The sequence below is a fragment of the Pinus tabuliformis genome, chromosome X (genome assembly GCF_031772625.1).
Source record: "Pinus tabuliformis cultivar Carrire ecotype Pingquan chromosome X, CPIR1, whole genome shotgun sequence".
Lineage (NCBI taxonomy): Eukaryota > Viridiplantae > Streptophyta > Pinopsida > Pinales > Pinaceae > Pinus > Pinus tabuliformis.
Window position 1 is genome coordinate 1283828722 of NC_142308.1, and position 15827 is coordinate 1283844548.

Sequence of the window (15827 nt, forward strand, 5' to 3'; positions counted from 1 at the left end):
GGATGGTAAATATTTAATCTCCATTAGACATTTTAGAATATTCAAAGTAATATACACAAAGCAAGGGTTGAAATTATTTCCAGATTTGTTATTCATTTTTTGTCCTTTTAATTAAATTGATTAGTTAAGAAAGATGTTATATGATGTGAGCTATAATATTTTTGGTATGTGGTAGTGTAAATCCATGGTATTGGTCCAGAGTATTGTCACAAACATTATTTACAGATTAAAAATCTTCATGATAAAGGGAGGCTAAATATATATGGTTAAGAATCTTATTCCATGTTTTTCCAAATATATATATATATTTAATTTCATAGATTGCACTAACTATTAACATGCATTGAATTTTTTTTATTGGATATTAAATCAAATTAATTTATGAATTCTTAAGAGCAAGTGTTTCCTCTTCAGAGGTCACAGGTTCAAACGAGAGAGAGGGGGTAGAGTACGTATGCCTTCGTAGACTTAGCAGCCAAATAGTTAGGGAGGTGGGTCCCTTGTCCCACAAGCAAGGGGGTTGCATACACCAATTTGGTGACTTGGTTGGCTGTGACCTAAAATTGAATAATAGTAATAAAAGTAATATACACAAATCAAAGGTTGATTCTATCTCAGAAATAGTTATTCATTCTTTCTACTTTTAATTAAATTGATTAATTAAGAAAAATAATATTTTTAGTATGTGATATTCATAATCCATGGTATTGACCCATAGCATTGTAACAAAAACTCCTTATAAATTAAGAATATTTATGATATATAAAATATAAATATCTATATTTAAGAATTTTTTTCCATATTTTTCGAAATATGTATATATTTAAGTTATATAATACTTATTTTTTCGAAAATCACGTCCACTCGATACTGGTTGAATTTTTTTTAGTGTCTTTTCTTAATTATATTTTTCAACCTTTACCAATTTATAAAACAAAACCGTAAAAATCCCATCAAATAATATTATCAAAATTATAAAAGAAAACCCTAGAAATCTCATCAAATAATGTTATCAAAATTATAAAACACAACCCTAAAAACCCCATCAAATAATGTTATCAAAATTATAAAACACAACCCTAAAAACCCCATCAAATAATGTTATCAAAATTTGAATATAATAGGTAACTCGTTATAATCTGGCCAATGCCCAATCTCAAACTTATAAGATACCACTATAATACCAAAACTATATTTAAATTTCCAAGAGCAACTAAGCAGAATATAGGTATAACTTGTGTGAATGAGAGCCAAAACTCCGTGTAGTGGGAACCATTCCTTTACCCTTACGGCAACTAACCAAATGCGCCTCTAGAACTAAACTTCACCACTTCAAAATAATTTTATTTTAGTTATAATAAGAAACCATAGATTCTTGAGGAGCAAACATCCACCGGCGTTATATTCTTCCAGAGCAAACATCCACCGGCCTTATTAAACAGGTGAACTCAGTTTCAAACCCGGAGAGGGTATCCTTTTGGTACAGAACACCCCAGGGCAGGAGTTTCGAACCTGGAGAGGGCCGCTTTTTGGTACAGGACACCCCAATTATTCATTCCATTCCATCCATCTCAAGAACCCATCGTCTTCTGTTCCATCCATCTCAAGAACCCATCGTCTTCTTAAGTTTCAGCAGCATGGACGTAGCTTCAGATTTATTATCCCAGCTTCCAGATGACTTACTTCGCTCCATTCTTTCCGAAGTACCCCTTAATGAAGCAGTGAGATCATGCATTCTTTCTAAAAGATGGAGATATCTCCATACCGAACTTCCAAAACTTGTCATCGCGGCTGATCTGTTTATGGTTAACCGACACCCTGATCCATTATCCATCACAAAAATGGAGAATGTAATCTCTGACATTTTGCTTTCACATTCCACTGATCTAGAAACCTTCGATCTGTATACTTACTCGACATCTTTTCCCTTGCGATTTATTCCCTGGCGATTTAGCTCTGAAAATGTATGGAAATGGATACAACTTGTCGCCTCAAAGAATATCCAGCAACTTTCTCTGCACAATTTCCCTAGAAACAGAATACTGCCTCCTACCGTTTTCTGTTGTAAAACTCTAACCAGGCTCGAAATCTCGAACTACAAGATCTTCAGTATTCCATCCAAATTTGGCGGATTCCAGCATCTCATCACCTGCGAATTACTGGATGTGATATTCAATGATGGCTCTTTAGATCGCCTGATTTCGCTTTGTCCGCAACTGGAGAATCTCTCCATATTAAATTACTTTGGACCGTGGACGATCAATATTTCTGCTTCCAAGATTAAAACTTTATGCTTCTCGGTTTACAAGCGGGGGGCCAAGCTTTACATAAACTGTCCCAGCCTCATATGTCTGGAGTTACCTTGCGCAAAACATTTCTTTCCACAATGGAACCCTCATATCAAGGACATGAGAGTGAACGGACTGCTGTTTCAGGAGCTTTCTTCTGCTGTTTTGCGCCTCGAAATGCAGGGCGGGGGCAATCTGATTGAATTATCATTGGTTCGGCCGACAGGGAGTGCACTTGGCCATTGTGATGAGGCATTTGTGGAGTGGGGCCAATTATCATTGGGTCGGCCGAGAAGCAGAATGCTTGGTCCAAGTGTTGAGACATTTGTTAAGATAATGGGGACATTTAAATCTTTGAAGCAGTTCACTATCTATAATGCGCGCTCGCTTGAATGGGAAGAAGATGCAGGTATTCCCGACATTCCCATTCGGAGACTGCTCCAATGCCTTCCTCATCTTCAGCGAGTCGATCTGAAGCACCTGTTTAGTCTGGTAAGAAAATCGTTGAAACTCTTATTGCCCTGCAGTCATTGATTAGTAGGGACATTAATCTGTTCACAATAGAATATGAGGGAGGGTTTAGAAAAGAAGGGTTTGAATGAAGATGTTATTTTTTTCAGTTTTATAGAATTTAAAAATGAAGTTTTTTTCGGTAGAAAAAAGTCGTAATTTTATTCACATGAAGAAAATTATATTTTGTAGATTTTAAAACCATATGTAGAAGAGTTGTTCTTGTAATTAGGAAACAAAAGAATAAAAAAAAAAAAAAAAATAAGAATTGATACAGCTGGCCTATATTTTCCTACTCTTCTTCTTCTCCACTCTACACCAACCTGGAGTGTTGGGAGTGGGGGCAATAATGGCAAGCTGGTTTTCCATTGTATTCATTGATTGTTCTTTGTCAACTTGGTGCCACTTACTTCGAGTTGTAGTTTCAAATTATTTTGCCCCAAGTTAGGCCCTCGAGTATTCTCTTCCTGTATGTTTCTGTCTCATTTGCATGTTTATAGGTTCTTGTCTCAATTCCTCGTCTTCCAGCGGTTCAGTATGCTGCCAACCTTTGGGTTTTTTTTGTTGTTTCTTATTCCCTTTCGGCTCCTTTCTCGCTAGTGGATAGGCGTATTGGAGGTACCTTATTTGCAAGCATCCACTACATTTGAATGTTGTGTTCTCATAGTCAAGCGGTTGTGTCCATTAAAATTCAATGTGAAGTGATCTAGTAGTCCTTAACTTAGGTCCATTTCTACACATATTCTAGCATATGTGAATATTCCTCGAATAGCTCTGTCTTCATTTGCTTTAAGGAACTTCCCTAAGGAGTTCCCAATGGCTATTAAAACTTTTTGATGCCAAAAATAGAATGGGAGGTTATGCAGCCTTATCCAAACTGGCATTGTTGAAACTACCGTGTTATTGGCATCGAAATCCGGGAACCAGGGGAAGAGGCCAGCATTGCCCCAAAACCAGGGCCTCTGATTGATGATGTTATCTCGTTTCTGTTTTGTGCTAAATCTCACTATGAAAAACCACTTAGGGCATAGATAAATTTCACAGTTAGGTGACCATGATGAGAAGATCCATTGATGCAGTGCATCCGATTTTGGCCAAAAACCATTAAGTCTACATATAACACCATCGTGGGCTAAATCTGTGTATAGATCAGTTACCTCTGGCAGAGACATTGTAAGCGTTGGTGATTCTGGTTTCTGTTCCACAATGTAGGGGCCTGGTAGCTCTGATGTGGGTGCTGGTTTGTTTTGCATTTGGTTCTTTTCCTTTGACTACATCGCAAAAGGAGCCTCAAGTTTTTGAGCTAGCTCCCTTGCATCTGCCTCTGGTTTGTTTTGCATTTGGTTCTTTTCCTTTGACTACATCGCAAAAGGAGCCTCAAGTTTTTGAGCTAGCTCCCTTGCATTTGCCTCGTAGTCTCAGGTTGAGAATGATAGTTGAATATTTAGTGACTCCATAGTCCTGAAGTGAGTGATGGTCCTGTAAGCTTAATCTTGTATATATCAGATTTTGGTATGTTGTTGGGGTTCCCAGTTTGATCTGGATCTCCTTTTTTAACTCTTGAACACTCATTCATTTTCTGATCTGTACACAGTAGTGTCTGCCTTCTATCGATCTGATAAAGATTTGCCTAGTTCAAAAATGAAGTTAAATAGAGGTATATTGATTATGTACAAAGAGACATGCCGAACTATATATTTTATAATCTTCTAACTAAAATTTTTGAGTATTTATGTTCTGTGTGTGTTCTTTTCCTATTCTGTTTTTATTAGAAGATTTATGTTTTTAACATAAATACTATTATCTTTTTTTTATCTATATTTTTTCTCTTTTTATCCATGTGGTTTCCTCTTTTTTACATAAATTTGTATGTCCAACAAAATAACTTCATAATACTAGGACTTACATATCTTAATGTAACAGAAAAAATACAATACAAGTTTTTTTCAGCATTTTGGAAACGTCTTTGTCCCCTGTTTTGTCTTCTAGTAATAATCTATGCTGCGAGCATGGGTGAGTATATACTGGTCATAAACAATGAAGAAAAACTTATAGTGATGCCCATTTTTGATAGGTTGTCTATTATAGTATTTTTTTTCTCTACATATGTGATGGAAAGAGATGTCCCGGAAGGAGCCCAGAGCTAATGTGTTGATGCTCACATCCAGTTTAACATAATTGGAGGGTTAAAATATGTAGAATCCTTTACCCAGGCTATAATTCTCTTTTTATCCTTATCCAACCATTTTTCCATTAAAATGATGCCTTATAGTGCAATGATCTCAGTCTTAGTGTTTGTCCCTATACACCACTCCCACCATTTGTCTGTGTTACCCCTCCAACTAGTAATGATAGCCACATTTCTTGTGTTTCCACACCCCATCAGAAAAACATAAAAAAAACTTTCTAGTAATATTTTTTATTTTTGGTATTCTTTTCTCCATGTTTTTTTGTCCCCATGCCATATTCTTAATAGTATGATCCATATTGAAAAGTAACTTCCCTAACCAACCGTTCTTTCATCTTAAAATTTGTAGAGTTTCTGAATCTCCAAATAATCTATATATAATGAGTGTAATATCTATTTTTTAACCAAATATCCCATACATATTGCCAAAGCATCTTAAGTGTGCCATATGTTAAGCATTCCATATAATTTTTTCTCAAATTTAAGCATTATATATTTGAGCATTATTTACCCATAAATCACCAGCCTTGTTAGTTGAATAAAAATAAAATAATATCCAATATATTAAATATAAAAAGCATAAATCAACTTATAACTGAATGAGAATAAAATAATATATAATATATCAAATATAAAGTCAATAAATCAACTCGTGATATCTAATGGACAAGATACAAAGTGGATAAATCAAGATATAATGCGCGCTGGCTTGAATGGGAAGAAGATGAAGGTATGCCCGATATTCCCATTCGGAGCCTGCTCCATTGTCGATCTGAAGCACGTGCTTAGTCTGGTAAGAAAATCGTTGATTAGCAGGGACATTAATCTGTTCAGAATAAAAGAGTTGGAGTAAAGATGTTATTTTTGTCCGTTTTTCAGAGTTCACAAATGAAGATAAATAGAGTTATACTGATTATTTACAATCATACTCTTCTTCCGAAGGTGGTAAAACCTATCAACTCAGGTGTCAAACCAACAGTGAGGACAGCCATCTCTGGCTGCTATCCGCGAATGCTGAGATGACTCATCACTGTTAAATAGGAAAACCACGCCACCTGACATAACCCTGCTGGTGGTCCGTAATCGGGAGCAGGCTCTCACTCCTGCCAGATGCCTCTGGGTCTTGGGCCGTTAACCTGTTTCCTTACGTCCGAGGAAGACGAGCTCTTAGCCAAGCAGAAGCAGTTTTACGGCATACTCCAGGCCGATTTACAATCATACTATTTCTTATTATATATTTTATAAATTTCGAACTAATTTTTTTTTTTGGGGTATTTATGTTTTGTGTTTTTTTCCCAAACATTTTTTACATGAAAAAAATATAAATTTTATTTTATGAAATATAAGTAAGTTACATCGTTTTTTGGTTCTTAACTTAAATGTTAATATTATTTTTACCTATTTTTTTTATGGTTCTTAACTTAAATGTTAATATTATTTTTACCTATTTTTTTTATTAGTGTGGTTTCCTTTTTAACATATTTTTTTATCTTTTTTTTTATTAGTGTGGTTTTCTTTTTAACATAAATTTGTATGTCCAACAAAATAACTTCATAATATTAACACGTATTTCTGAAAGTAACCAAAAAAATACAATACAATTTTCTTTCAGCGTGGGTGAGTATATAGGGGTCATAAAAAATGAAGAAAAATTTGCTTGGAACCATAGTGATGCCTTTTTTTGATAGGTTCTTTGCTATAGTATTTTGTTCTCTATATATGTGTTGGAAAGAGGTGTCTTATCCAGTTTCACATAATCAGAGGGCTAAAATCTGTATCCTATAATGCCCTTTGCATCCCTATAAATTTGTAGGTGATCCAGATCCAACCATTTTTCCATTAAAAGGATACTTTATAATGCAATGATTTGAGCTCTGCTATTTGTTTTTGTACCACCCTCCCACCAGTAGTGATAGAAATTATGATGCATCTGCTATTTGTTTTTGTACCACCCTCCCACTAGTAGTGATAGAAATTATGATGCATGCACCACAGCCCCAAGGGGAATTTTATGCTAATATTTTCTATTCTGGGTATTCTTTTCTGTGTTTTTTGTCTCCATTCCACATTCTTAATAGTAGAATGGCTTCGTTAATCAAGGGTCATCTTAAAAAATTTAGAGTTTCTAAACCTCCAAATAGTCCATATAATAAGTGTGATCTCTATTTTTGTAATCCAATATCCCATACATTTGCCTAAAACACCCTCAGATATGCCAAATATTAACCATCCCATACATTTCTCCTCAAATATTAAGTATTATATATTTGAGCATTACTTACAAATAAATCAATAAACTTTTAGTTAAATAAAAATAAAATAATATCCATAAAATGTATAAATCAACTCATAGTTGAATGTGAATAAAATAATATATAATAAACCAAATATAAAGTCGATAAATAAATTCGTAATATCTAATAGACAAGATATAAAGTGGATAGATGAACTGATTCTTCGTATTCACCTCTTCTCGCATCTTTTTGTCCATTGAATCTTTTTGTCCATTGAATGAGAATAAAATAATATGCCATAAACAAAAAGTGAAGTTATTCAACTAACTACACCGACCTTGATATTTCCAATTTCATTCACAATATTCGAAAGGATACTCATAATAATTACTTTATTTTGTACTGCACTCTAATCTCCATAGGTAGTTTATTTGTTGCAAAATGGTGTTGAGACATTGATTGGTTTTTTGTTTGCCACTCAATGCAGGAATTCGGGAGAGATCCCGGCCCATCCTGTCAAGATTCTCCTATGTTCAATGTTAGGACAGTGAATGTGTTTCTACATCATTTAAATGATAAAGAAATCGCTGTAATATACTGGTTGCTTGAGACAGCTCTTGCCCTCCAAACCATGGAAGTCAAAATACCACAACGCAGGGTGAGGGATGAAGGAAAGTACAAGCAGTTTTTAGCAAAACTGGAGGATTTGAAAGGAGCAGAATCTAGAACAGAAATAAGCGTCATGGAAGGAAACCATGTTGTTGAAATTGGGAGGTGACAAGACTTTCCAGAAATTCGAGTCTCATGAACGGTATTGATTTTATTTGCGTGGAGCTTCTCCTCCAAGATAGTTTACATTGGACATTTTGCATTTGTTATTGTTATTATTGTGATTTTACTATATTTGGTAATTTTGTTTAACAATAACTTATATTTAATTAATTGTTTTTTATTGTGTTTTTAATGATATTTATTTATAAAAAATTGTTTTAGTGATAGAAATAGTGTAACACCCTTTTCTTTTGTGTTAAATTTTGCTAATTTAACTTTAAAAAAATTAGGTTTAATGTATAATCAGAAAAGTAAATATTTCATTATTAAATAAATAAAATGGGGAAAAGATAATTCTCTCATCAAAAAGTTTGTAGATTCCATTTTAGAATGGACTGGAGATCAATATCGATAGAAAAACAAAACATAAAAACTCTGTGGGAGAGAAAAGAAAACATCAATGCAATTCTGGTTAAGGTTATTAAACAAACATAAAATGTGGACCTTATGTAGTTTTGGTGTTATCGTGTCTTTTGCTAAGGGTCGTGTTTGAACCGTTATGGAAATTGTTAATGGTGGTTAGGGCTCAAGTGTAGAAACTATGGTGCAAATTATTTATGCAATGCATCTAATGTTGCCCTTTTGACTAATGGTCCTTAATCCTTAAGATATGCATGTTAACCTTACATGCAATTGTGGCAATAGGATTATTGGTTGTGTATGATCAAGGATTTTAGTTTAAAACAATAGAGCCTATGGCTCAAAGTATTTAATATTTACCTTGTGCTCTGTTAGATGAATTGCTTCTGTTAAGGCTCGTTTTAGATATTTATTCATATTGCATAGGTTATATGTCCGTGTTACTTTGACCATGGCAATTTGACTATGAACATGATATGGCCAAGCTAGTTATGGTGTATGGATGACATTGTCTTCATTAATGTTGGTGTTAAATCCTCAAGGAAGGGAAACTTAAATTGCAGGATCTTGAACGATCATGATTGCTTCTCCCTTGTGATGTGATGTATGCATGGGTAGAATTGACAATGTTAACATGTATGAGATGTGATGTATGCATGGGTAGAATTGACAGTGTTAACTTGTATGAGGTAATTATCTATGGAAGCATGTGACATCTATTACATCTAAACTTATTTCATGTTAAATTGCATCTAGGAGGCATCTTCCAGTAATATGTGGTTTCTAATATGGTGGCAAAAGAACTATGTTACAACTATAATGACAGAATAATAATGATCATATAATGACGAGATAAATGTACTAGTGACAACGGTTGAATCTAAACTGTAACCAAAGAAAATCTACAAGAATGAGAGCCTAGCAGTTAATTTCCAAAGTAGCCTTAGGGGCTATGTTACAAATGGTATCAGAGCCCAAGGTCAAACCTTTTGGCCTATGGGTCAATCCGCCTCAGTAGGATATAGAAAAGTCTACTGAAGGGTCCATGTAACGCCCTGCAGTTGTGCACGGGCACGCGCTCCTTCGAACCTTGAAAATCGACTAAGTATGACCACCATCGTGTATGAGCGCACGAGTAGTGGAGAGTTTGCGAAGTTTATATGCGATGGGCGGACAACACCCACACTTGGATGAGCCGACATGGCAGGCGAACGAAGTATGGGTGCTTGTGTTAATATTTATGAGGTCGGCCGACGATGGAGCTGCGACCTCGCTCTCATATATATTGGAGAGGATTGCGATTCATTTGGACATCGCTCAACCAACGCACTTCGCTACACATCGCACAAGGTGTGCGCACTTGGGTGAAAGCGTAGGTTGGCGCAGTCTACCGCAGCTCGGGTATGAGCCTACCAAGACGGGCGAAGGTATCGGGCACGGTGAAGTGGAGAGGTGCGCGGGAGCGCTTGCCGCATGGAAGTCGCATTGGGTTTGGGTTGTGGCTTGGGCAACGGTCGTGCACGGGTGCGCCCGCCCGCCCAACGCCGAATTGTGTGAACTTGTAATATTGTATTATTGTATTCTTGGTGGAGTCTTGGCAGACCGCCGTGCGCTCTTGCACGGGCGGGCGCCCTCCCGTTTATGGAACGTCGGTTGAGCGCGGCTCCCGGTCATGTAAAATTCCGCATATATAAGAAAAGATTGATTATTATTATTATTGCCGAGTTTGATTTATTATCTTTATATTGTTGATGGTTTCCGCACATTAATAATATGAATTCATGTTTATTATGAATTGTTGAAGGCGTAGTTCGTAAAGTTAACTAACGGTGAACAAGTTATTAACTTAGGCGGTGCCGCACCCGCTCAATTAAACGAAAAAAGAATTGGGGGCATGACAGTTGGTATCAGAGCAGGTCTGAAGACTTGGAGAAGTCTTGCAGGAAGCTGGTGTTGAAGCGTTGAAGCTGATACACACCTGCACTTCATGACAGGTGGTATCAGAGTAGGTTCACGGAGTGTTGAAGCTGCTGAATGAAATGAAGGTGAAATGGTGAAGCCTGATAGAGCTGGGTTGCTCATGACAGGTGAACCCGATGCAGATAAGGTTATGGAGAAATCATGGATGAACAGTTTGGGTTTTGTGGACTTGATGGTTCATGGCAAGACCATTCAAGCTCTAGTGGACACGGGGGCCACTCATAACTTTATGACAACACGATTGGCAAAAGAGGTTTGACTGATGATCTTCCTATCAAATATGGAAGTCAAGGCAGTGAACTCTAGAGCTAAGGTGGCAGGTTTGTTACACGAAGTACCTGTGCAGATAAAAGACTGGAAAGGTCAGTTGGACTTCACGGTGATGGAGATAAACGACTTTGATATGATACTCGGACAGGATTTCTTAAAGGGCAACAAGGCTATTGTTGTCCCCTTCTGTGATGAGGTGGTGCTGGTTGGACAGTCACAAACTTGGACTTTGCCCACTCATAGGCAAAGGAGGGAAGTCAAGGTGCAGCATGTTTCGGCACTAAGTTTGGAGAAGGCTATGAAGGAGTCAGATATGGAGACATATGCGGTGATGTTCAAGGATGTCGAAGGTGATGGAGTGGGGACGCCTGTTCTAGCTGAGATATCTGATGTGCTGACCAAGTATGCGGATTTGATGCCTGTTGAACTTCCGAAGAAACTTCCACCAAGGCGTGCAGTGGACCATAGCATTGAGCTTGAGCCAGGAAAGCAACCCCCGGCTAAAGCACCTTATCGATTGTCAGAGCCTGAATTGGAGGAGTTGAAACGCCAGTTAAAGGAGTTAACTGAGGCAGGTTTCATTAGACCTTAAATGTCCCCTTATGGAGCTCCGGTATTGTTCCAGCGGAAGAAGGATTCGAATGAGCTACGGATGTGCTGTGATTATCGTGCATTGAACAAGCAGACGGTAAGGAACAGGTATCCTTTTCCATTGGCTGCTGATTGCTTTGACAAGCTTGCGAAAGCCCGAGTGTTTTCCAAGCTGGACTTGAGGCATGGGTATTATCAGGTGTGGATAGCTGAAGGAGACGAGAAGAAGACCGCGATAGTAATAAGGTATGGTAGCTTTGAATTCCTTGTTATGCCATTCGGTTTGTGCAATGCTCCTGCTACGTTTTGCACTTTGATGAACGATGTTCTACGACCATACTTGGATTCGTTCATAGTAGTATACTTGGACGATATAGTGGTGTTCAGTGACAACATGGAGGATCATAAGAAGCACTTGGCGATGGTATTCGAGGCACTAACGGCAAATCAGTTGTTCTTGAAGAAGTCTAAGTGTGTGTTCACTCAGACCGAGATTTCGTTCCTTGGGCATATTGTTGGTCAAGGGTACATACGGATGGAGCCGAGCAGAGTGAAGGCGATCGAGGACTGGGTTGAACCGAAGAATGTCCATGAGATGAGAGTGTTTTTGGGCATGACCAACTACCAATGGAAGTTTGTAGAGGGGTACTCCAAGGCGACATCGGCACTGACAGACTTATTGAAGAAAGACAAGAGGTGGAGTTGGACGAACAAATGTCAAGAGGCATTTGCTGACTTGAAGAATAGGATGGTTACAGCACCGATACTGAAGTTACCTGACTTCGAGAGACCCTTTGAAGTACACACTGATGCTTCAGATTTTGCCATAGGAGGGGTTCTTATGCAGGATGGGCATCCAGTGGCCTATGAGAGTCGGAAGTTGCAGGATAGAGAACGAAGGTATCCGGTCCATGAGAAGGAGATGACTGCCATCATCCATTGTCTTCATGTGTGGAGGCATTACCTGATTGGGAAGTCGTTTGTTGTGAAGACTAACAACGTTGCAGCAAGTTATTTTGCATCACAACCAAAGCTTTCTGCAAAGCAAGCTCGTTGGCAGGACTTCTTGGCAGAATTCAACATGACTATCAAGTATAGACCGGGAAGGCACAATGCGGTGGTAGATGCCGTTAGCAGGAAGGGACAACTTGCAGCATTGGAAGGAGAAGACCGGGCAGCAAGAAGTAGGAGTCGAGTTCAGATGTCGGAAGAGATGCAGAATAAGATCAAGGAAAGTGTTGAAACCGATAATTTGGCACAGAATATAGTGAAGCAGATAAAGGAGGGGAAGACACAAAAGTTCTTTCTACGAGACGGGTTCTTGTTCTTTGGAAACCGACTCTATGTTCCAAGGTCATCTAGGCTCAGGAGGCACCTTTTGAAGGAGTGCCACGATTCTCCGTGGGCTGGCCACCCAGGGCAGCGTCGTTCTTTGGCATTGTTGGAGAGAGGATTCTTTTGGGAGAAGATGCGAGAGGATGTAAAGGAGTATGTGCATACGTGCATCATTTGTCAACAGGACAAATCTGAGACTCAGAGGCAAGGAGGACTGTTGCAGCCTTTACCGATTCCAGAGAGGCCATGGATGAGTGTCTCGATGGACTTCATCACTCAGTTACCACAGGTTCAGGGGTATAATGGGATTATGGTCGTGGTTGATCGTTTTTTCAAGTATGTTGTCTTTGTTCCTACAAAGGTACCTTGTGGAGCCGAGCGGACTGTTGGATTGTTCTTTAAGAACATAGTGAAGTATTGGGGGATGCCATTGAGCATTGTGTCAGATAGAGATCCACGTTTTACAGGGAGATTTTGGACCACATTGTTCAAGCTAGTCGGGACGGAGTTGTTGATGAGTTTGAGTTACCATCCGCAGACAGATGGGCAGACCGAGAGGATCAACGCGTTGCTGGAGGACTACTTGCGACATTATGTGACGGCTGATCAGAAGAATTGGCCCGAACTCTTGGATATTGCTCAGTTTAGCTACAATATTCAAAAGAGTTCCGCGACGGGGTATAGTCCATTTGAGTTGGTGAATGGGCAGATGCCGGTTGCACCGCATACCGTAGTGACGGGAGGCTTCTTGAGAAGTCCTCATGTGAAGAGGTTCATGAAGGCTTGGGAGGAGACCTTGGAGTTAGCACGGTTACGCTTGCACGATGCTGCAAGGAGGATGAAAAAGTATGCTGATCGTGGAAGACGGGAGGCACACTTTAGTGTGGGAGATATGGTGTTTCTCAAGATTACCGGGGAGCAGTTTCAGCCAGCCAAGGGGACGACGAGCAAACTGACACAGAAGTATGAGGGACCATTCCAAGTGAAGAAGAGAGTGGGGGAAGTTGCTTACGAGTTGGAGCTTCCACGCCATATGCACATGAAGCACCCAGTTTTTCATGTGAGTCAGTTGAAGAGATGTAGACTTGATTCGGACCATCCAGAGAGAGTTGAACCGACGAGAGGACCAGCCGAGATTGTGGACAGACCAGGACTAGAGTTGGAGAAGATTTTGAGTCTCAGAACTACATTAGTTGGTTGCCACATGCGACGGGAATTTCTTTGTAGATGGAAGGATGCACTGGAGGAAGACCGATGGGAAACTGAGGATTCACTTTGGAGATGGAAGAACAAGATCGAGAAGTACGACAGGAAATTAAGGAGAAGAGCAGGAATTGTCGGGATGACAATGACTTCTGGTGGGGGAGGATGTAACGCCCTGCGATTGTGCACGGGCGCGCGCTCCTTCAAACCTTGAAAATCGACTAAGTATGACCGCCATCGTGTATGAGCGCGATAGTAGTGGAGAGTTTGCGAAGTTTATATGTGATGGGCGTACAACACCCACACTTGGATGAGCCGACATGGGAGGTGAACGAAGTATGGGCGCTTGTGTTAATATTTAGGAGGTCGGCCGACGATGGAGCTGCGACCTCGTTCTCATATATATTGGAGAGGATTGCGATTCATTTGGACATCGCTCAACCAACGCACTTCGCTACACATCGCACAAGGTGTGCGCACTTGGGTGAAAGCGTAGGTTGGCGCAGTCTACCACAGCTCGGGTATGAGCCCGTCGAGACGGGCGAAGGTATTGGGCACGGTGAAGTGGAGAGGTGCGCGGGGGCGCCTACCGCATGGAAGTCGCATCGGGTTTGGGCTGTGGCTTGGGCAAGGGTCGTGCACGGGTGCGCCCGCCCGCCCAACCCCGAATTGTGTGAACTTGTAATATTGTATTATTGTATTCTTGGCGGAGTCTTGGCAGACTGCCGTGCGCTCTTGCACGGGGCGGGCGCCCTCCCGTTTATGGAACACCGGTTGAGCGCGGCTCCCGGTCATGTAAAATTCCGCATATATAATAAAAGATTGATTATTATTATTGCCGAGTTTGATTTATTATCTTTATATTGTTGATGGTTTACGCACATTAATAATATGAATTCATGTTTATTATTAATTGTTGAAGACGTAGTTCGTAAAGTTAACTAACGGTGAACAAGTTATTAACTTAGGCGGTGCCGCACCCGCTCAATTAAACGAAAAAAGAATTGGGGGCGTGACAGTCCAGGTATAAGTGCCAAATATGCAAGGATTCTTCAAAATATTAAAATGATATATATGTTAATATGGAAGAAATCTATTGATTGTATGTCTTTGTAATATAATGATTCTAATGGTTTGGTTTCGATGTCTTAGTGAAAAGATTTTTTAAGGAACCCCTTACACACCACTTCATCGAGGTCATATATTGAGACATGTCTTTTTGGAAGACCGTATGGTGCCAAAATTTTAGTATTGGATCAATTTTAAAGAAGTGGGGAAGGAATTCGACTGACTCTACCTCAAATTTATATCGAGGTAAATATACATGAACTTCTTAAAATCGAAGGGGAAGTAGAATTAAAAGTATTTCCTCCCAGGGATAATACAACTACATGAATTATTCGTGTGAGAACTTTGTGCACCATTGGTGAATGGGATAGAGTATAAAGTGTAAAATTAACTATTTTGACCCCATACTTGTGTGAGAACTTTGTGCACCATTGGTGAATGGGATAGAGTATAAAATGTAAAATTAACTATTTTGACCCCATACTTATTATGGAAATTGTAGATGAGTTGGAGGATGGCCGAAGTTGCTCATTACACCTTTGGATTGGCGCAGACATACCAAACTTTGAGAGAATGTGTGCACCTATTAAGGGTGGAACTACACGTCACCCAATCTGAATAGTAGGAAGTTAATGAAATTAGTTATCGAGCATTGACTTCTTGTTGACCTCTTCATAGTAAGGAGAAGTATCGTCCTTTACCAACATACTTCTAGTAGTTTGAATGTGGTAGACTCTCACGGAGTCATTGTGATAACTTGTGCAGTGCGCAAACAACCATTAAAGAGCTCATACACCAGTATGAGCTCAATTCCATCTTAAAATCCTTAACGCATATGCATCAAATGTTCATGAGGTTATCTTGTGTTGTTGTGGTCTATTAAAAGTATCCAGGCTTTGCCTTTTGCGGATGGACTCACACTTTCTGAGTGAAGCCTTACAGTGTTGGGATCCAGACACGCATGTTTTC

At 39.2% G+C, this 15827-nt stretch overlaps 1 protein-coding gene across 1 annotated transcript; it reads left to right on the forward strand.

The window, feature by feature from the left end:
* Positions 1-1637: 1637 nt before the first annotated feature.
* Positions 1638-7998, forward strand: LOC149144740 (putative F-box/LRR-repeat protein At3g58880). Its single transcript, XM_089452257.1, has 2 exons — positions 1638-2780; positions 7708-7998. Exons 1-2 carry the CDS (start codon positions 1638-1640, stop codon positions 7996-7998), a joined length of 1434 nt encoding a protein of 477 aa, XP_089308383.1.
* Positions 7999-15827: the final 7829 nt, after the last annotated feature.

Bases quoted from the DNA above. Each gene is read 5' to 3' on its own strand.
- LOC149144740 (XM_089452257.1), top strand. From the start codon at position 1,638: ATGGACGTAGCTTCAGATTTATTATCCCAGCTTCCAGATGACTTACTT. The intron at 2,781-7,707 runs GTAAGAAAATCG...CACTCAATGCAG, and splicing joins TGAAGCACCTGTTTAGTCTG to GAATTCGGGAGAGATCCCGG.